We start from the raw sequence: 21,709 nt of genomic DNA, 5'->3' as shown, positions 1-21,709 counted from the left end.
CTGGCAACCCCCTGCTTCAGCACCGATCTAGGCAGAATGGGTAGATAAGAGGAGTAATAAAACAGTGGTTTCATGAATATGTCCCCAGGGTCTCACCTCGCCCACAAGAGATGGAGCATAGCCCCACCAGGGGAGTCCACACATGCGCAGCCTGAGCCTCTGGCTTGTCGCTGCCCACTGGAGATGGAGCCTCCTCTTCCGGAGACATGGTATCCAACTAAAGAAAGCAGTGAGCAGCAGGTGAGTCTGCCATTCTGCCTCTGAGCTCCCAGCCTCCCCGCTCTCCCTCTTTTCAGGAGGGAAGAGGGTAACAAGCCAGGGTTCCCTCCTAGGGAGGCCTGTATCCGGCCCCTGGTGAAGCCCTCACACACACCTCACTTTGGCCTGTGCAGGCTCCTTATTATCCTAAGTGTTGTCTGTGGGCTGGGGCTAGGAGCTACGAAGCAGGGCTCTGCAAGCACACTTGGCCCTGCGGTCCGTAGCCCATAAGACTCCAGCCTGAGGGCAGCATCATCAGCCTGAGGCCCCCCCGGATGCCAGGCAGAAGTTGGGAGAATTACTTTCATAGCAGCTGGAGAGCTCCTTCCTCGCTGTGCCTAGAGGCACAGGCCTGTGGTCCCTACAACTTGGGAGGCCTAGGCGGGAGGATTGAGAGTGCAAGGGCTGCTTGGGCTATAGACAGAGTTCAAGTCCAGCCTGAGATATTTAATGAGACTCCATCTCAAAATCTAAAACACATGAAGAAAAGGGCCAGGGATATAGCTCAGCGTTAGAGTGCTTGCCTAGCATAGTGAAGGCGTTGGGTTTGGTTCTCAGTGCCCCGACAACAAAATGGATCCCCACTAAGATGATTCTAACAAGAACTCTTTCCTCTCAGCCTGGCTCACCCCTTTCAGAAGCAATCAAGTGTGTTTGCTGACCGAGAGTTCCTAGGACAGCACCCTGAGAAGGATGCTTCCTGGCCTGCAGGAAGGTGACAACTGCATTTTTTCATTCTCACAGCTAATAAAGGATCCAGGCACCCGGTGCCCTCCTGCCCCATCCACTCACCTGACCCGAGTCTGGAGAACATGTGGTCCTGAAACAGGGCTCTGGCGTAAGTGCCATCTCATCTGTGAGGCAGGGACTTGCAGTTTCTGGCTTCTCCAGGTCACCTACCCTGGGCACACATGTCACGTTCCTTGGGGCCGGATCTGCTTCACAAACGGATGGCATGCAAGGGCTGGCGTCTGACACCCCCTGTCTGAGGAGAACACAGGGCTGTTATGAGGCCCTGCCTCTGCTGCCTAGCGGGAGGTGCAGCTCAACTCCTGAGGGTGGAGTGAGGGGTGATATCTAGGATTCTAATATAGACTCTATGAAGAAGCGAAACTCAGGAGCTTGGTCAGAAGCACTGGTTCTTCTCGCCTCAGGTTTCCTCAGTGGGACTCTGATGGGACAGTGAAATGGGTCCATGAGCAAAGGGTTCTGTCTCCACCCCTGACGGCCTGGTCCCAGGGGTCCCATGAGGTGGAAGGAGAAAAGTGACTGCTCTAGGCTGTCATCTGACCTCCGCTCTTGCACCACAGCTTGCTCACATGTGTGGGCCCACGCATGTGCTGTATATACACACACACACACACACACACACACACACGCACACACACACACACACGCGCGCGCGCGCGCGCACAAATAAACTATAACTTCAAGATAAAAAAGACGTAAAAACAATATCACATATGCCAACCACACATCCACCTGTGGCTAGGGGTGGGAAGGCAGAGCCCTACTCAATTGCCTCACAGAAGCAAAAGTAGACCCCCCCCCCCCACAATGCCATCGACAGCACACTTCATGCCCCGCTGCAGAGGAGGAGACACAAACAGGTGACCACAGGGTCAAGGATGCTGAGGCTGGGTCACACCTTCACAGGTCAGAGTAGGCTTGTAACGTTGGCCATGCATGAGAGAAGAGGAGGGAGCCAGGGCCATGGGTGGGCCACCAATAATCCAGGGCTCTCCCACTGGACAGATAAGCCTAAAGCCAGAAAAGGAAGAAACTCATGCTGGTTATCCAGCCCAGCCCATTAGCAACAGGCAGACCAACAAGCCAAGATCAGTTTGGATGTGGAGGATATAGCACAGCCACATGGTCATCGCAGGAGAGATGACAGTGATGACAGATGAAATGAGCTTTCCCCTCTGGTATCACACCAGCCTCAAAGCCCTCATCCCCACATTGCCCAAGTGTTACCCTCATGGTGTCACACCAGCCTCACAGCCCTCATCCCCACATCACCCAGGTGTTAGCAACTCAAAGATGAGCCATGCGCAGTGGTGCACACATGTAACCCCAGCACTTGGGGAGGAAGGCAGGCAGATCTCTGTGAGTTCAAGGCCAGCCTGGTCTACAAAGTGAATGCAGGACAGCCAGGGCTACACAGGGAAACCCTGTCTCAAACAAACAAACAATTTAGAGATGAAGATGAGCAGCCCAGTGCTTCTTGAATAGTGAGGAAGTGAATGTTCAGGCACCAGGTCCGACCTCATGAGAGCCCTCAGGAGGAGACGCCCCTCTCAGGGGGGTCTCAGGACAGGGACAAGCCGAGCCTAGGAGCCCTGCTGCAGCACACTTTGATGTGCTCACCTGGTGGGACAGGGCTGGGAGTTGCAGTTTTCCACCTCTGCTGCTGGCTGCTGGGCTACTGCTCGGCACTGGGCTGGCGGCACAGTCTTTAGAAAGCCACCTTGAGCCTCCACACAGCGCACCGGCCGCTCCCGAAGGCCCCCACCACAAGACACGCTACATGGGCTGAAGTCTTCGGCTATCCAGCTAGGTAGGAAAGGGATAGAACATCAGGCCTGGAGCCAGGTCCTTCAGTTGGCTCAGGGCCATGAGGTGGAATGCGAGCAGGTCTGTCTCACTGATCACAATGACACACTTGCTGTGCTCCAGTCCAGGCCCTGTGTTCCTAAGCTACTATTCTAAAACCAGCCTCAGTCTGGAACCTCCCCTAACACACTTCTGATTCTAAGGCTAGGTATTTTATAGTGCTGGCCAGGGGCTCCCTAGTCCTACACCCAGCAAGATAACCTTGTCCTAAAAGTACTCTGTTACCAGTTGGCAGAAGCCAGTGAAGGCTGGGTGCTGGCGCTCTCATCTTTCTCCGTGGTAGGGTGGTCACTACCATCTTACAATGAAGGCCTGAGCTCAGAGAAGCCTCAGGAAACCCAGACAAGGTGGCAGAAGATGTGACCACATGCCAGACTGTCTCTGTGACTGTGTGACTGTCTCAAGTCTTGATGTCCTCACTCTCACAATAGGGACACTGACAGAGCCCAGCCCATAGAGTTGCAGCTAAAACTGAAAACCACACAGATGCTTCCAAGCCTGCCCAGGCCACAAGAGTCACCACAAACCAGGTGGCTACCCAGTTTAGTACTTACTATGGTGGGCAGGGGGCAGAGTCACAGGGTTCTTGCCATGCAGGTGGCTGTGGGCTCTCTTGGCACTGGTCACTCTTCACCCATTTGTTTTGAGCTTGATCATGGCAGCTGTAGGTCACCCAGCGCAGCCCTGGAAAGGCAGAACAAAGACTCAACCACCTCCCCCTGGGGTCCGGCAGAGCTGCAGGCAAGCCTTGGCCTGCCTGGGCCTCACCTGCCCCACAGCTCACTGAGCAGGGTCCACGCATGGCGGTCCATACCCAGGCTGCCTGCTGCTTCAGTTGAAAGTAGGTAAAAGTGATGTCTGGGTGCGTAAGGTCCCCATATTCTCCTCCATATCGTCTGTACACCTGCATCAGGAAAGATGAGAGTTCAGGTCCTGAGAGGGCTAACTCAAGAGTCTCACAAGGGTCCGGCATTTCAGTTCTCCAGTTCTCATGTTCCCAGACTCCAGGAGGCACACAGGACTTGAGTGTCAAGTTGCTGTGATTAATGTGAGTCAGAGCAGGTATGCACCAAGGGAGTCTGGGGTGAGGCATTATGGGAGTGTTGATGAGGTTGGGAACAGGCAAGGAGGTCAGGAGTAGTGTCAGGGCAGAGAGTGTGGGCCAGCAGATGGGCTCTGGGCCAGTACATAAGGTGAAGCTCAGGCCATTTCAGCTTTGGTCCCCTTACAGGGGGACATACAGGGGGACACACACACAGGCAAGGCATAACGTTGAGGACTTCCCTACATGAAACCTTTCAGGGCCTCAGGTGCCTCTGCCACCAAATAAGAAGGAGGAAGAGAAAGAGGAGGGGAAGAAAGAGCCACTCCATTGCCCAGAGGGGCCCCACATGCCAGTTGGCACAGGGACTCCTTGCTTGGCCTTCTCCTCATTTCAGAGGGTTGCCCATGGTGAGTCCTTCAGCTCCCCTCTGCTTTCCCAGTTGGGGGGCAGTCCCTGATTCCAGCATAAAGTTAACTCTCTCTTTTACTCCCAGATCTCGACCTGCGGCATGTCCTGGACACAGGCCCATTTTCATATTGACTTGCATTACACTAATCCTGTGAGTGGTTCCTCTTGCATCTCACCTTACACAGAGCCCCACTTGTCCCCAAATGCTGCTGCAAGGACTAATGAGTGAGGGGATGTACTACAGACAAATAAGCAGATATCCAGGGCCACCAGGAGAGGCCCACTGATTCATCCCTTCCCCTGCCCAATACCCCCCCCCAGGACAGACCCACTGACTCCCCCCCCCCAGGAGAGGCCTGCTGACTCCCCTCCCCCAGGAGAGACCCGCTGACTCCCCTCCCCCCAGGAGAGACCCTGCTGACTTCCCCCACTCCCCCAGCCTGGCTGATTGGTGACCTGGATCTCCATGTCGTCCTGGACAGGTCCCCGGATGTGAATCTCCTCTAAGTGGGGCAGCTGGTCATCAGTGAGAGTCACTCTGTACTCCACACGGCGGTCCTCCAGAAGGGAAGGATAAGTGATGCTGGGCGAGATGCTGGTCTTCCCCGCCACAATGTAGTGCCCCTGGATCCTCACCGCTTTGAGAACAGGGCCATCAGCACTATGGAGTAATCACTACCCCTCTTCATCGGCCAGCAGTCTACTTAGTGGGATAGGACCACTCTTCACAGGACAGGCTTAAAGATGGCAAGGGGCAGGAGGATCTCTGTCCCAGACCATGGCCTTAGCTCCTTCCAAGGATCTGCCCCCAAGGACCTGGTACTTCTGGTGTCTCAGAGATGGCATCATCATAATTAACCAAACCCCTCCTTTCTCATGCACACCTCTGTCACATACAGGCCACCCAGGAAGCTCTCCCACAGTGGGAGCTCCATGCCTATTTCTGGAACCTGGCGAGGATTATGACATCTATCTCCACAGAGTGTGCTCACACAAGGCTCCAGGCTCTCAGACCCAGGACCAAAATCACTTCCGTGGAGTCTAAGGTTAGAAGCTAGCTTCTGAGGCAAAGGAGAAGCCTCATGGGACAGGATCTTCAAAAGGAGTCCAGTGAAAATTCTGGCACCTAAAAGGCCAGATTCCCGGGGCCGTCATCCTCTGGGAATACGCCATGCCCTAGTGCTGAGCAGCACCAGTTCCTGAGACCAGGAGCTGTCAAGCCTGTCCCCCTCCATGCTCAGCCTCCATATGCCTTCTCAGGGAATTTCAACCTATATCCTTCCCTCCCTCTGGGATAAGCTTAGCTGTGAGCACAGCAGCTCTCAGTGGAGTCTGGGTAGCTGGGCCTCCTCCCACCTGGCAGCTGCTGTCAGGAGAGTAAGCCATAGTTGGCTAAGTGCAGGAAATGACCCTTCAGTCATCTCACCCAAGTGTGTGAAGAGAGGCCTGCGGTTGACAATGTGCACGCTGGTCATGCTGGGAGTAACTGTCAGGAACGTGACATATTCTAGGGACAAGCAGAGCAAGAGGGCTGCTTGGGATTTGTGGTCACCCATGCCACTGCCAAAGAAGACAATCCTAGCTGGGCAGACCTGAGCTGTGTCATAGGCCTGGCTTTGTTGGCAGTGAGTCCCTATGGTGGAAAGACTAGAGGGCCGCCTGCCAGGATACTTCCCAGACCAGGAGCATAGGCCAGACCCAAGGTTCTTGGCTGCAGGCACAACCAGAGAGACAGGGTCTAAGTTCTATGGTGATCTTACAACTCAGTGTTGGCGAATGACTTTTTTGCTTTATATATACAAATCAAAGCCATGTTTGCACCCCTGTTGTCCACTGTATCCTCCTCCTGGGACTCCTGCATGGGAAGGAAAAGGTGAGCTGACAACTACTCAGGGTCTCCTCCTTCTCCCCTTTTCTCCTCATCACAGCTACAGTGAGGGGGTTAGCGGGGTGCTACAATCCTGGTTGCAGAGGCTGCAGTTTGAGCCTGCCATTAGAAGGTGTCAGAGAAAGAAGAGTGAACTGAAACACATAGGGAGGCACCCAGAGCTGAGCCAGCTTGTGGGTGCTGTGGCCTGAATAACCCAGGCTAATGCGTTGGGTGCTAGGTCCCTGCAGACTTTTGGGAAACCCGCCCTCTGTGCAAGGGCAGCCCTACCTCCGGCTCTCCCAGCCGTGAAAGAGCCATTCTGTGACCTGCATGTGCTGTTGTCTCCTCCGCACACCTGGCACGCATCCCAAACCTGCGGGGAGTCCATCTTGCCATCACAGCCAAAGGCCTGTGCAAAGGAGGGTGTTGGAAGGCTGTGTTATTGGGGTGCTGGTTTTCCTGGTGCTAAAGCCCTGCTAGCTATGAGACTCTGGGATCCCCTCTCTGTAGCTCTCCTGAAGTTCCTGATATCTGCACATCCCTTTGGGGGCTCCCATGATGAACTTGCCCAAGGTCACAGTTTGGGTTGTATTAAAGGCTGACTCCAAATTCCATCCTGTTCCTAACAACACTCCCCAGCAGACACAGCACAGCTCCACTGAGCTAGTCCCATAGATAACCTCCCCTTTCCTCTTGGTCCAGAGCCTTCTACTGGGACAGGAAAGCCTTGAATCCACAAAGACAGAGAGGCACCTGGGTTGTCCTATACTTACTCTGCAGCTGCCTAACACACACAGGCTTAAGGTCCCATCCTCCTGAGGACCACTTGGCACACAACGGGTCCCATCTTGGAAACTGTGTCCACGGCTCACAATGAAGCTCTCTCCAACAGCCCAGCACATATATCTGCACAGAGTGTCCCCTGGAAGAGCAGAATGACAAGGAAGTCTGGTGTTTAAAGATGAGCAAGAAGAAGCTGGGCAGTGGTGGCGCACGCCTTTAAGCACATGCCTTTAAGCACTTGGGAGGTAGAGGCAAGAGGAATTGAGTTCAAAGCCAGCCTGGTCTACAAAGTGAGTCCAGGACAGCCAAGGCTACACAGAGAAACCCTGTCTTGAAAAAAAAAATGAACACGAAGATAGAAAGTTCCTCCAGGACCAGCTGTATAGCTAGCTCTGCCAGACAGGATCCAAGTGGGCTTTCCTCTTACCAGCCTCAGATAACTATATGATTTGTATGTGAGGCCAGGACCACTGTTCTGCCTCCAAGGCCATACGATATTCTGCCCTCATAACCATGGCACCTGGATTGTGAGCCAAGGATCACATGGGCATTTCCCCTCAAGTATCTCCGAGTCCCTCTAGCAAGCCCAGAAGAAGACGTGTCTAAGATAGAACCTCACTGCTTCTTATCTGGGGAGGCCAGACCAAGCCAGAGGGAAATATATGGCCTGTGGGATGCCAAAGCATTAATCAAGTCCTGCCCTGTGAGGGTGATGTTAGCTGTACCAGTTAGTGCTGGTTTCCCACCTGGCAGGCTCTACAGTCAGTACCTAGGAGACAACCCTCTAAGCACGCTGTAAGAAAGGATCAGATATAGTGGGGTGAGGAGGTTCCCCTCAGTCTTAGACCTAGGGGAGGGGAATAGGGTGAAAGCAGGAGGGAAGATACAAGTGTTGGGATAACAATTGAGTTGCAATCTAAATAAATTAATAATTTAAAATTTATATATAAAACAAAGAAAGGATCAGATTACCTTAGCCTCTAGTCTTACCTGTGATTAGGTTAATTGAGGAGAGACCCAGACTAAAAGCGGGCAGCAGCATTTCATGAGCTAGACTGGACTTATTCAGATAGACTACTGAATAAGAGGAGAAAGCTGAATACAAACCTCTCTCTCTCTCTCTCTCTCTCTCTCTCTCTCTCTCTCTCTCTCCTCTCTCTCTCTCTCAATATGACCACCGCCTCAATCTTTTTCTGTTACAACTTCTCCACTTTGGGTGAGAATAAGCCATTCCTTCCTGAAGTTGCTTTTGTTGGGGTATTTTATCTTTTATCTCATCAGCAAAGCAAATACCTAAGACACTGGCCAACCCCAAGAGCTCTCCCCGGCAGAGGGCTCCAGGATATTGCTCCCCAGCTGCACAGCCCACCTTGACTATACGGCACAGCAGCATCCCAGTGGTAGAAGGAGGCACTGCCTTGGGAAGGGTGCAGTGGCTGTCCGTCTGTCTGGGCACACTGCTCAGACATGAACTCCAGCTGAGTCTTCTCACAAGCCTGGCCGGAAGAGGCAGAGGATAGGTACAGGTGGGGTCCTTGGCAGTGGGGTCAGCATGCATCCTGCATGCAGGGTCAGGGGATGGCGATAGCTCAGCACAGGGCTGTGGTTTATCTCCACTCCATAGTCTGTGGGTAGCCAGATCTGCCTTTCTTTGCCCACTGGGAAACTCCAGATAATCTGTAAAGGACACAGCAGCCACAGCAGCAGGAAGGAAAGAACCGGACATAATGTGGTACTTGGAGGTCTCTGCTTCCAAGTCCTGAACCTGAGGAAATGTGGTTGAGCTGCATAGTCACTTCACAGGCACATCCAGGGCAGGAAACAAGGAGCCGTGGCCCAGAGACACTGTACTGCCTCACTGCACTGGGAAGAAAAGGCTTAGAGCTGGTCAGATGGGAGGAGATGACATAGGTCTGAGAGGCCTTGGAGTGGAACAGAGGTATGTCGCCACATGTTGAATGCTCTGGTGCCAGAAGCCATCTGAGGCAGAGGGTACACTGGCATAGAATGGGGGTGGGGAGGAAACCATCCTGTCACCTCATGCCAGCTAGGGCAGCTAGACTGAAAACTCGCATGTCCAGGAGAGGACGTGGAGACACTGGAGCCCTCGCACACTATTGGTAGGAATGCAAAATGGCAAAAACTGCCCCGGTGCAAAGAGAAACAGTGTGTTTAAAGCAAACTGTGGTGGTGGCGGTACAGGCGAGCCTGGAGGGTCTCTGTGAGTTCAAATCCAGCCTAATCTATAGTGAGTCTTGCCTACATAGTGAGGCCCAGTCTCAAAAATGCTGGGAGGGGCCTGCAGAGATGGCTCAGCAGTTAGAAGCACTAGGTACTCTTGTGGAGGGCTCAGCTTCATTTGCCATCCTATGTTCTGTTGACCCATGTTAAATGACTTACCCTTAACCCCAGGTGATCACACTCCCTCTAGGGCCTTCAAAGGTGCTCACACTGACATGAGTGAGTATATACCCAGAGAGACATAGAGACATACACACATTTGAAAAAGTTAAATGTGGCATTTGTTTGTTTATTTGTTTGTTTGTTTGTTTTGGTTTTTCGAGACAGGGTTTCTTTGTGTAGCCCTGACTATCCTGGAACTCTCTTGTAGACCACGCTGCCTTCGAACCCACAGAGATCTGCCTGCCTCTGCCTCTGTGAGTACTGGGATTACAGGTATGCGCCACCACACCTGACTTAAATGTGGCTTTTTAAAAAGAGGAAAAAGCAGAAGTTAAGTATAGAATTTCTATACAAACAGCGATTTCACTTTTAGGCATTGCCGTGGTTTTCTAAAATTTGTGATGAGCTCAATGCTGCCACCCAGCAGTACCAAAAGGTGTGGGTTTGGGAAGTGATGGGAGCTCAACAGCTCTGGCCATATATCAGGACCAGGCTCTTTTGAGGGGGCAGAGGAGACAAAAGGGACAGAAGTCCTATTGCAGAGCCTCCAGGTCCTCTGTAGGATGGGGCAACAGGGACCATGTGGGAAATGGACACCAAGTCTGCCAAGACATTTCTTGGGTTTCCAGACCCCAGAATCAGGAGAAATTCATTTCTGTGTGGTTGACAAATTATTCTGCCTGTGGTGTTTTGTCACAGAAGGTCAAGCCAACTCATGCCAACGTCATAGCAGCTGGGCTTGCTGTCATCAAAAAGTACAAGTGACCCAAACACCGGAAGTGATGGACTGACTCATGGTACAACACAGACAACACTTGAAAGTGTTACACTAGATCAAAGAAGATGGCTCTTGCATGGTGGTGCTTAAATGAGATGTTCAGAACAAGTAGACACATAAAACAGAAGACAGGTTGGAGCTGCTGGGGTAGAGAGGCGAGGCCACTTACTTGTGTGGGGTGTTCCTCTGGAGTGAAGGAAATGTTTGGTTTTCTTGTTTGTTTGTTTGGCTTTGGTTTTTTGAAACAGGGTTTCGCTGTGTAGCCTTGGATATCTTGGACTCGCTTTGTAGACCAGGCTGGCCTCGAACTCACAGAGATCCGCCTGCCTCTGTCTCCCTGAGTGCTAGGATCACAGGCATGCGCTGCCACCGTGCCAGCAGGGAGGCAATGTTTGGAACCACATAGGGGCAGTATTTACACAGCACTCCCAGTGTGCTCTATGCCTTTGCACTGTGTATTTTGAAATGGTTGACTAAACAAAATGCATTTCACATCAGTGTCTTCATGAAATGCCCCATTCCCAGAGCCAGTTCTCATCTCAGGATGTCATCTCAAGGGTGAGTAGAAACAACAGAAGGGAAGCAGCCACATGGGGTCTTTGCTAACCACCGTTTCCCTCAAAAGAGAGGCATGAACCCTTGGGCCAGCCATTCTGCTGGCTAACGCTTATCCAGCCTCTCAGCTAGGAGACCAGCCTACCTGTGTGTTGCACATCTTAGCCTGGAGGTCCTCACCCGCACATGCACGTCCCCCAAAGGCAGGCCTGGAAATGCCCACAAAACAAAAGGCATGAGAAGTGCTCTGCTGCAACCAGAGAATGGGGTGCACCCCCCCCCTCCTTGCGCGGGGACCTTCTGTAGGTACCTGGGGTTGTTGCACCACCGTCTCCTGGTGATCACTCCTCCTCCACAGGATCGGGAGCAAGGACTATAGGGACTCCAGCTAGACCAGTGTCCATGTACTGCTGCCACAGGAGCCAGCTCAGCTAGAGAGCGACAGCGAGCCTTGGAGCACCACTGCAAAGTAGGACAACTCTGTCTCTCTCTCTCCCCACCCCCACAGGGACCTAGCACACATTGGGTGTAGCCAGCATACACAGGGACCCTAACACATTGAGGGATCCTCCAGAACACAGTTTCCCATCACACACAGAGACTTCCAACACAGGGACTGTACCCCTCATTAGACTCCTTAACACACAGGGATCTCACTGACATAGAGACCCCCAAGACATAAGGGGCACATATAGAGTCTTTCAATAGACATAGAGACGTCCCAAAGCTTACAGAGACCTCACACACAGGTAGCCTCCACAGAGGCATGTGGGGCACAATCACATCCCTCATTCTGTTTGGGAGCAAATGCTAAAGGGAAGAAGACATCAGGCTTCCAACAGAAGAAGGGTCTAGGTACCCAGTGAAAAGGGAAAAATTAACCCTGGGGAGATGGCGCGGGCAATGAGGGCACGGCAGGCTGAGTGGGGATGCTTTGTGGTTATAAGCGCTGTGTACAACAGAGGGCTGGAGGAGGGGTGGATGAGAAGGCCTAGAGTGTCCTGGAGTGAGAGCTCAGTGAAACCCTGCTCAGGAAGAGAGTGGGGAGCACAGAGCAGCCGCTCTGGGACTTCTTGCCCCACTCTCACACTTGCTCACCACGCCCCCCGCCCCAGCTTTCTCTCACAGACACATGTGCACATGCCCTCCCCAGCCAGCTTTACCCTTCCCGCTACTCTAACCTTCTCTGCACCGCATTCTGTCCCATCCAGGAGAGGAACAAGGAGGCGGCTGCAGCTGCTTTGGTCCAGGGGGTCTGTGTGGCAGGAGAGAGCCTGGCAAACATCCTAAGAGAGGTGAACAGGTGGCATGCTGAGAGGTGGCCTGTTTAGTGTCCCTTCAAGGCCAGTCAATACCCTGCTCTGTTGAGTGGTCTGGGAGAACAAGCTGACTGACTTGTCCATCAGGAGCAAGGATGGTCCTTGCTGGGGCCCATCATGCTTCTGGGGACCAGGAAAATGTCTTAGTGTTTAAAATCAGAAGAGAACAGTGGACTTTCAACTAAAAATAAATAAATAAGCATTCTAACATAGATGAATAAACATAATAATTCAGAAGGCTTTTGTGTTTTATAAAAATACTGAACATAACTTTTTAAACATAATGTCTCTAGCCCAGGCCGGCCTTGAACTCACTATGTAACCAAGAATGACCTTGCCTTCTGAGTCTCCTGCCTCCACCTCTAGAATGCTGGGATTACATGTGTGTGCCACCACACTCAGTTTAAGTAGTCCAAGACCAAATCTGGAGCTTTGAATATGCCAGGAGAGCAAACCGTTGGCCAACTCAACTGCATCCCCAGACCCTGGACATAATTTTTAATGCTTTTGAGGAAGAAGGATGTGGCTCACCTGGGCAAAGAGGGAAGATCCTCCTAGGGAGGCAGCCTGACTTGGGAAACCCTGGCGTGTCCATTTATGCCTCTTGTGAGCCACATTCCTACTGTGTGGACCCTGGAGGCCTCTATCTCTTGGAAGCCCTTTATGCTGAGCCCACCTCCATAGGTTAGACGAGGGAACCGCTATATAATCTATGAGGCAAAGTCAAACAAATATGTGGAGACTTCGGTTAAACAATGTTTAATACTTCCAAGGGGGAAAGCCGGGCATGGTGGCGCACGCCTTTAATCTCAGCACTCGGGAGACAGAGGCAGGCAGATTATTGATGAGTTCGAGACCAGCCTGGTCTACAAAGCAAGTCCAGGACAGCCAAGGCTACACAGAGAAACCCTGTCTCGACAAACCAAAAATAAATAAATAAATAATACTTCCAAGGGGAGGGTAAAAATAATTATAATGCAAGCCTTATGACCTGAGTTCAATCCCCAGAGCCTATGAGGAAATGAAAGAATCCATTCCACAGAGTCGTTCACCTTCACAAGTGTACCGCGGCACACTCACATGAAGGCATGTGCATAAATGCAAGTACACATATTTCTTATGTAACAACAAACTAAATGCAAGCACTAGACAAGGTCAGGCACATGACCGGTGGTTGTAAACTGTGAGCATCAAACCAAGTGGACCCTGGAGTGGTCCTCAGCTGTGCCTGGTGCTCAGCAGGTGGGGTCAGTTTACCAGGAGGAAGTGAGCTGGGTTAGGGTTAGGGTTAGGGTTAGGGTTAGGGTTAGGGTTAGGGTTAGGGTTAGGGTTAGGGTTAGCAAAGGGTGGACTCACCAGACCCTCCCTGGAGAAGGTGCAGGCGATAGCCCCAGAGCCGAAAGCCACACGACACTGATCATCTGCACTGTAGTAGAGGCCAGGCTGTGCCACCAGCTGGTGCCACTTCAGTCCTGACTGCAGCCCAGGTGGGTCCCGGAAACAGTGCATTTGCCCTGTGCTGTGATAGATCAGGCAGGGCTCAAGAGTTGGGTGGACACCAGTGGGGTCAGGGGAAAGTAGCAGATGGGGGCATGGGGCTGTTAGCTGGGTAGAGGCCCAAGAGAGAGTAGTGCAGAACAGAGCAGGTGGAAGGTTGGAAGAAGGATGGCGGAGAGAGCAATGGGCCAACGGACAGGAAAGGCCTGGCATGGAAAGGGGAAGTAGGAGATAGGGGAGATGGAGAACAAGGGGCAATTGAGGGATGGGTCCAGGAGTGGGATGGGAAAGAAGAGTTGGGTTCAAGAAGGTGGAGAGGAGTGATGTAGGGGGGAGGGGAGGGGAGAAAGGAGGTGATGGGGGAATAGAGTGGGCTCCGAAACAAGAAATGATAGCAGCAGAGTGGGATGGCATAAAGGGCGCTGGGTGGAGGCTGTACCTGAGCAGGTGCTGCAGCTGCCTTTGGCTGCAGGTGGACCACTCCAGGGCCCCTCCAGTAGGCACCGTGCCATCAGATGCCATCACGTGGCCACTGGCCTCACAGGTGCTGCCACTTCCTGGAGCACCATCATGGTCCAGGCCGAAGCTGTGGGCAGAAGAAAAAAAAAAAAAACAAAAAAACAAAAACAACCTTGAGAGTAGCCAGCTGGGGCTGGGCCAGAGCTACTTGTGTCCCCTGGACCTGGCCCTGCTACTACTAGCTAAGCCAGCCCAGCAGGAGTCCTGGAGGTCCTGCCTCAGTTTCCCACCTAAATGAGGACGGGAGAAAAGCTGGTTCAGCAGAGTGGCTCTTTCCTCCTTTGGTAATAAATAACAAAAAGCTTTGACACTAGACCAGCTGACCTAAGCCATGGTTACAAGTCTGAGGTGGAGAAGTGGGGCCTGGGAACCGGGGTCTGGGGGCAGCAGGTTGTGCTCCTGGTGGCCGATGGCCTGGGTGTGTGTGCCCACTTTGCAGCCGTTTTGTGGTTGAAAAGCTTGAGGAGATGTGGCCGTCTTCCTTTCTGTTCCTAGATAGTAGTTTTTTCAAGCAAGACCTGAGTATTTCCACGATATCAAGCAGGACAGACCCTAGGAGCCTAAGAGGCTGGGATGGGTGGGGCAGCGCAGGGTCTGCTGAGAGGCTGGGATGGGTGGGGCAGTGCAGGGTGGGCTGAGAGGCTGGGGGGAGGCAGTGCAGGGTCTGCTGAGAGGCTGGGGGGAGGCAGTGCAGGGTCTGCTGAGAGGTTGGGGGGGCAGTGCAGGGTCTGCTGAGAGGCTGGGGGTGGGTGGGGCAGCGCAGGGTCTGCTGAGAGGCTGGGGGGAAGCAGTGCAGGGTCTGCTGAGAGGCTGGGGGGGCAGTGCAGGGTCTGCTGAGAGGCTGGGGGGAGGCAGTGCAGGGTCTGCTGAGAGGCTGGGGGGAGGCAGTGCAGGGTCTGCTGAGAGGCTGGGATGGGTGGGGCAGTGCAGGGTCTGCTGAGAGGCTGGGATGGGTGGGGCAGTGCAGGGTCGGCTGAGAGGCTGGGGGGAGGCAGTGCAGGGTCTGCTGAGAGGCTGGGGGGAGGCAGTGCAGGGTCTGCTGAGAGGTTGGGGGGGCAGTGCAGGGTCTGCTGAGAGGCTGGGGGTCGGTGGGGCAGCGCAGGGTCTGCTGGGGCCAGATTCTCTGGGAGATCTGTGAAGCCTGGTTCCACCCCTGGGAACCTACACCAGTTCAGAGGGTTGGTAGGGTACCAGGAGGGAAACTTACATACTTTTTTTTAACTCTGCAAATTTCTATATCATTTGATATTTTTACAACAATATTATTTTCTTTTTATCCCCCTGAGACAAGGTTTATCTGTGTAGCCTTGGCTGACCTAGACTCCCTTTGTAAACCAAGCTGACCTCGAATTCACAGAGATCTCCCTGCCTCTGCCTCCCTGCTTCTGCCTCCCACCCTGCTGGGATCACAGGCATGTACCAGGATATTATTTTCCTAACCAAAAACAAAGAAACAACTAAACATCAAAAAGAAAAGAAACACATCACTTTAGATAAAATAATACATAGGAATAAAGTTTTGCCTACAAGAACACACACAACACACAGCAGCAAGAGCTCAGAAACACTCTTTGCTGTCAACCAGAGGGGATTAAGTTGTTGTGTGTACAAATCAAACCAAACCAAACCAAATAAAGTGTAAGAGGCCTGTGAGCTGAGAAGCACATGGGGTATATAGTAACATTAAAAGGCAAGAGTTCAGCCAAGGACAATACATGCAGTAAACTACAAACCCCTACCCAGATCTAGCCAACGGACAGGACATTCTCCACAGTTGAGAGGAGAGTGAGGTCTGACTTTCACATGAACTCTGGTACCCCATATTTGACCAAGTCCTCTGGATGGGGAGGCCTGGTGGCACTCAGAGGAAGGATAGCAAGTTACCAAGAAGAGACTTTATACCCTATGAGCATATACAGGGGGAAGAGGTCTCCCTCAGTCACAGTCATAGGGGAGGGGAGTAAGGGGAAAATGGGAGGAAGGGAGGAATGGGAGGATACAAGGGAAGGGATAACAACTGAAATGTAATATGAATAAATTAATAAAATATATTTTTTTAAAAAGGCAAGAATTATGTGGGCTGGTGAGTCCCACCCAGCATTTGACAGATGGCTGAGGAGCCTGTCTTAAAAACCTCAGTAGAGGAGCCACATGACAACTCAGCTGCAGTGGGAGCACAGGCTCTCTGCTGCTGCCTCTGCATCCCCCTCCCCTTAGCTGGTCCCTTGTCTGGCCTAAAGGGGAGGGGATGTGCTACTGAGGTGCCAGAATGGGCTGGAACCGTGAAGGCAAGGGTGGGGCTGGGAGGACAGGAGGGAGGGGGCTGGAATCAGGTTATAAAGTAATCGAATAAAATTTTAAAAATCTGAATAACAACAAAAATACCCCACAGCAGAATCAAAATAACAATGCATTGCACGGAGCCTGGTGTGTGCATATTAATGACCAAAATTAAATATAAATCTGAAGGGACATTTCCATGCATAATGTGTGGTAGTTTAAATGATAAAGCACCCTTTGCCCCATGTATTCGTGTGGTTTCCCCAGCTGATGAGCTCTTTGGAAAGATTAGGAGTTGTGGCCTTTGGGAAGCAGGTGTGTCCCTGAAGGAGCTGTGTGTCTGGAGGTGCCAGGCCCAGTGTCTTCCTCTCTCTGCCTGCCTGCCAGCCTGTGGATTGGGGTATAACCTTCCCAGTTATGGTTCCAGCACCAGGCCTGCCTATGTGCCACCGTGTTTTCTAAATGCTGTTTATTCAGCCGGGTGTGGTGGCGCACGCCTTTAATCCCAGCACTCGGGAGGCAGAGGCAGGCGGATCGCTGTGAGTTCGAGGCCAGCCTGGTCTACAAAGTGAGTCCAGGATGGCCAAGGCTACATAGAGAAACCCTGTCTCGAAAAACCAAAAAAAAAAAAAAAAAAAAAAAAAAAAAAAATGCTGTTTATTGAGAGAGAGAGAGAGAGAGAGAGAGAGAGAGAGAGAGAGAGAGAGAGAGATTGTATTGATCACTCAGTGATCAAGAAACATTGGCTTTCCCCTGCCTCAGCTTTCCCCTGACTCGCCTTTCTCCTGCCAAGACTCCTGGGCTCAGGGGTATAGGCTTCTGATAGGCTCTGCAAAGATTTGCTGCCTGCCTGGCCCATCCTCCTGGGGCTCCTGCCTGCCTAGCCCACAGCCCTCCATCCTGGGGCTCAGACCAGCTCTGTGACCAGTCTGGGGATAGCTGGGGAGGCCACATACCTGTGCCCAATCTCGTGGGCAATGGTGACCCCTAGGTCGAAGCCAGTGTCCTCAGTGATAAGGCAGCTCCAGGAAGGGGAGCAGGCACCCCCCAGCTGGGTGACCCCCCGAACCTGATGGTTACCATCAGGTAACACCAGGTCAAACCTTGATAAGAGAAAAAAGAATCACAGGGATGTCCCCACTGCCAGGTTGCTGGCGCAGAAAGCAGGGGAGTTCACAGTGCAGCCTTGCTAAGCAAGCAGCACTCCTGTGGGGATCTCAGGTACCTGGTTATATAGAGGACCAAGTCAGCATGACTTGGATCCCTGTCATCGTGTGGATTGATTGTCTGGCTCCACTCACAGACACTCATCAAGGATGAGGTGATGTTGGTCGTGATGTTTGGAGTACTCTAGGGAACAACCGAAGAACCTGTTACTATGGAAGGATAGGGCTGACTGTTGCCAGCGTGCTTCTCAGTTGGTCCATATTATACCCCACATGATAGGTAGTGAGACTGAAGCTTTGAGATGCTCCAGGAGAGCCATCAGTCCAGCTGAGCCCCTGCAGTGACCACCCTCTCCCGCTTCTGTAGGCGGAAGAGAATAGAATCGGGGTTCGTACCCACCTCCGAGTCCCAGAGAACGATCAGCTTCATGAGGTGTACCTGGAACTTAGCCCCCAGGGACTGGTCCCGCAACAGTTCTGTGCCCTGCAGAAGGTGACAGGAGGGGGAGTGAGGCAGGCGACACAGGATGTTCGGAGTGCGTCCAGAAGCCCCAGCAGCAGGAGTGGTGGTGAAGAGGGTGCCCCACAAGAGCCTAGGGAATGGCAGGAGGCTGAAATCTTGTCTGCCTGCTAGGCTGTAGACAGTCAGATGACCAACTAAGAGAAAGAGCTGATGGCTGGCCAGAGTTTGAATCTAAGTCCCGCCTCTTCCTAGTTGTGGGCTCAGGTCACTAAGCACTGGGCCTCGGTTTTCTGACAGGCTGAGATCAAGCTTTGCCTGGTTAGCAGATTAAGATAATAAAACTATAGCTACCCTGGTTCAGATTCTATCTGCCTAGTCCTCCCAAGCCAACGGCTCTCAACCCTCCTAAGGCTGCATCCCTTTAGTACAGTTCCTCATCTTGTGGTGACCCCCAACCATAAAATTATCTTCATTGCTACTTCATGACTGTAATTTTTCTACTGTCGTGAATAGTAATGTAAACATCTGTGTTTTTTTCAATGGTCTTAGGGGTCATGACCCACAGCTTGGGAACCGATGTCCTAATGCATGTTAATGACTCTAGGGAGCCTGGGTTCTGACAACTTAAAATTGGAGGGCAGAGCTGGGTGTGGTGGCACATGCCTTTAATCCCAGCACTTGGGAGGCAGAGGCAGGTGGATCTCTGTGAGTTTGAGGCCAGCCTGGTCTACAGAGCGAGTTCCAGGACAGCTAGAGCTGTTACACAGAGAAACCCTGTCTCGCAAAACCTAAAAAAACAAAACAAAACCAAAAACAACAACAACAACAACAACAACAAACCTGGAGGGCAGGACCCCCAAATTTAAAGACAATGGTTTCCAATTGGCAGATGGAACCATTTTCACTGAGAAAACATCACCTCAGCGGCCTGTAGACATAAAACTTAAACAGGTTTGTCTGAACTTGGACCACACCTGCAAATGGGAGGGAAGGCCTGGGGTAGATAGTCTAGTCCAGGAGGGCTTTGGCCATGAGAGAAGACCTTTCCTTTCCCCTGAAAAGATTGACCCAGCTGAAACTGGAGCCACTCCAGTGCCCCAGAGCCGCCACCAGAACCTGTTCATGACCATTGTCCCCGACCCTTTTTCTCTGCAGCAGACCAGGGGGAAGAAGAGACTGGAGCTGTCACTCGCTGGCTGGAACTAGTTCCTAGAGTCAGTTATCAGATTTTTTAAAAAATGTTTTGCATTTATTAATTTAGTATATGTGCACACACATCAAGGTGAAAGGACAACTTGCAGGAATTGGCTGTCTCCCTCCACCACGTAGGTTCCATTTGTGGTGCTTGGTGCCAAGCTCCTTGCCTGCTGAGCTATCTCTTTTCTTTCTTTCCTTCCTTCCTTCCATTTTATTTTATTTTGTTTTGTTATTATTTTTTGAGACAGCCCAATGTTATGAGCATGCTAGCCTCAAGCTTGTGATTCTCCTGTCTCAGTCTTCTGGATGCTGACCTTAGAGGTGCATGCCACCTCACCCACCTTAAATCACTAGTCTTTTGAAGACACTGCTCCAGCAATCAGACCTGAGTGCTCTCTTCATATTGGTTCTACTGTTTATTTTTTTATTTCTTGGGTCTTAGAGACAGGGTTTTTCTGTGTAGCCCTGACTGTCCTGGAACTAGCTCTGTAGTCCAAGCTGGCCTTGAACTCACAGAGAGTCACCTGCCTCTGCCTCCGAGTGTTCTAGTGACACTGTATGAATGCTTATGAGTGTCTATTTGTACACCATGAATCCCTGCTGGCCTGGAACAGTCATATATCACATGTGCTCTGTGTGTGCCATGTGGATGTTAGTACAGTGTTTCACATCCTCTCTAAGAGAAACCTGATATTCCTTGTGTCCTGACTGACACATTGCCGTTCTATCCTGACTGACACATTGCCGTTCTATCCTGACTGACACATTGCCGTTGTATCCTGACTGACACATTGCCCGGTGTGAGGCACCGCTGCTCTCCCCACCATTAGACTCCAAGGAGGAGGAGTCAGTAAGAAAGGGAACTTCACATCTTCAGCCAGAATGACATCTGTTCAAGCCTTGAGTGCTCATCTGCCCTGTGCCTCCCTGAGAGAGAGGGCAAAAGACCTGAAGAGAGGGCAGTGTGTGCAAACTGCGCCCACTGTTGGCCAAATGAACCTTGCGTCAGGACTGGAGGGCCATGGGAGGACTCTAGTGTTGACAGGGATTCCCTGACATTGTCCACATCTGTTGCCATGGAGATGGGGGGAAAGACAGTAGTGTCCTCCCTTTCTCTCTTCAGGGCTATGAGTTCCAGTTGACCCTCAGCTTCTATGGGACACCTCAAAACACTGAGTTCAAATGTACTGACTTTTAGTCACAAACCCTGTGAGCAGGGGTCTGTGTTGAGGCTTAGGAGGAGAGCCCACAGACCCACGAGAGGCCCCGAGCCCACCTTCCTGTACCAGCCACTGCCATCCCATGGCAACTCACGATTTTGAGGTTGGTGAGCACATAGCGCTCTGTGTCCTCCCGGTGAGCCTGGTAGACATCAGGGCCCACAGCTACCAGCAGTTCCAGGTGCAAAGTATCCCCCAAAGTCCTTCTCCATCTCAGCCTCTGGAGGTGAGAGGCAAGATGACCTACAGGAAAAGGAGAAGACTGAGAACACAGGTGCCGGGACCTAACAGAGGAGGTGACCAGTTCTGGAAGCCAAACCGTTGATTTCATGTTCACCCCCAGGGCCCAGTTCTCAGCCTGAGGGAGGTGGTGAGGAAGTGGACAGGAGTCTCAGCCATGGGCTGGCAAGATGAGGTGAGGTGTTCTCCTAGGACCCCATAACATGGCTCTCCGAGCCTTTCCTCACAGGGAGTAGGCCCTCCTCAGTGAATTGAGGCTCTACAAGAGACAGGGCGCCCCCTCTCCCCTGCCCCTCCCATCTGGGACCCTTCTGCTAAGGAGAAGGAGTCCAGAGTTCTTTCTTTGGTAAGAGGGAGGAATAAATACAGGCCTGGAGACAGGACTCTGCTCTTCCAGGATCCAGGGTGGGTGGACTGCAAGTTACCTACTGTATTTGGACCTTGCCTAGGGGCTGGACCAGTTCTTGGCCAAGCAGTCTTAGCCTTGAACTGGGTGTTCCATAAGTGAGCCGACAGGAAAGAAGACACCTGTGATCTCTGGACTCCAGGAATCCAGCTCACTGCTCACTGTCTTCTGGAGCGCAGAGGACTAGGAGCCCAGGCAACAGTGTCCTAGCCGGTCAGAATCCCAGAGGTGGGAGGAGCCAATGATCCAGACCGTGTGTATCCCACCCAGGCCACAGGAAAACTGGTTGCAAGTGAGAGGCAATCCCTAATCCTCTGTACCCTGAGTCCTGGCTCCATCAATCTCCAGTGTCTATGTGGTGTGTAAGAAGGCTAGACGTCAACTTCAAATGTTGCTCCTCAAGAGCTACCCACCGTGGTGCACTCTCTCTCTCTCTCCTCACTTATTTTATTTTGAGAAAGGGTTTCTCTGTGTAGCCTTGGCTGTCCTGGACTTGCTTTGTAGACCACGCTGGTCTCGAACTCACATCATCTGCCTGCCTCTGCCTCCAAGTGCTGGGATTAAAGGTGTGTGCGACCACACCCAGCTCATCCACCTAGTTTTTTTAAGACAAGATTCCTCACTGAGACCTGGGGCTCATCAATTGGGCTTAGGTTGGCTGGCCCATGGATTGTCCTAGCTAGTGG

At 52.1% G+C, this 21,709-nt stretch overlaps 1 protein-coding gene across 1 annotated transcript in view; it reads right to left on the bottom strand.

The window, feature by feature from the left end:
- Window positions 1-21,709, bottom strand: part of Adamts13 (ADAM metallopeptidase with thrombospondin type 1 motif 13) — a 31,955-nt gene that overhangs the window by 8,924 nt on the left and 1,322 nt on the right. Inside the window, exons 3-21 of the mRNA XM_051166729.1 lie at window positions 20,472-20,620; window positions 17,898-17,981; window positions 17,557-17,681; window positions 17,288-17,434; window positions 13,972-14,118; window positions 13,392-13,554; window positions 11,898-12,002; window positions 11,027-11,178; window positions 10,862-10,925; window positions 8,350-8,476; window positions 6,971-7,119; window positions 6,486-6,606; window positions 5,754-5,834; window positions 4,784-4,965; window positions 3,643-3,778; window positions 3,429-3,558; window positions 2,629-2,814; window positions 1,051-1,243; window positions 97-217 (exon numbers count right to left, since the gene is read on the bottom strand). Coding sequence (XP_051022686.1) covers window positions 97-217; window positions 1,051-1,243; window positions 2,629-2,814; window positions 3,429-3,558; window positions 3,643-3,778; window positions 4,784-4,965; window positions 5,754-5,834; window positions 6,486-6,606; window positions 6,971-7,119; window positions 8,350-8,476; window positions 10,862-10,925; window positions 11,027-11,178; window positions 11,898-12,002; window positions 13,392-13,554; window positions 13,972-14,118; window positions 17,288-17,434; window positions 17,557-17,681; window positions 17,898-17,981; window positions 20,472-20,620 — 2,562 coding nt within the window. The remainder of the gene's footprint in view (window positions 1-96; window positions 218-1,050; window positions 1,244-2,628; window positions 2,815-3,428; window positions 3,559-3,642; window positions 3,779-4,783; window positions 4,966-5,753; window positions 5,835-6,485; window positions 6,607-6,970; window positions 7,120-8,349; window positions 8,477-10,861; window positions 10,926-11,026; window positions 11,179-11,897; window positions 12,003-13,391; window positions 13,555-13,971; window positions 14,119-17,287; window positions 17,435-17,556; window positions 17,682-17,897; window positions 17,982-20,471; window positions 20,621-21,709) is intronic.

The sequence above is a fragment of the Acomys russatus genome, chromosome 24 (assembly GCF_903995435.1).
Source record: "Acomys russatus chromosome 24, mAcoRus1.1, whole genome shotgun sequence".
Lineage (NCBI taxonomy): Eukaryota > Metazoa > Chordata > Mammalia > Rodentia > Muridae > Acomys > Acomys russatus.
The sequence above is the reverse complement of the archived record's forward strand: the minus strand, read 5'-3'. Positions and strand labels throughout refer to the sequence as shown.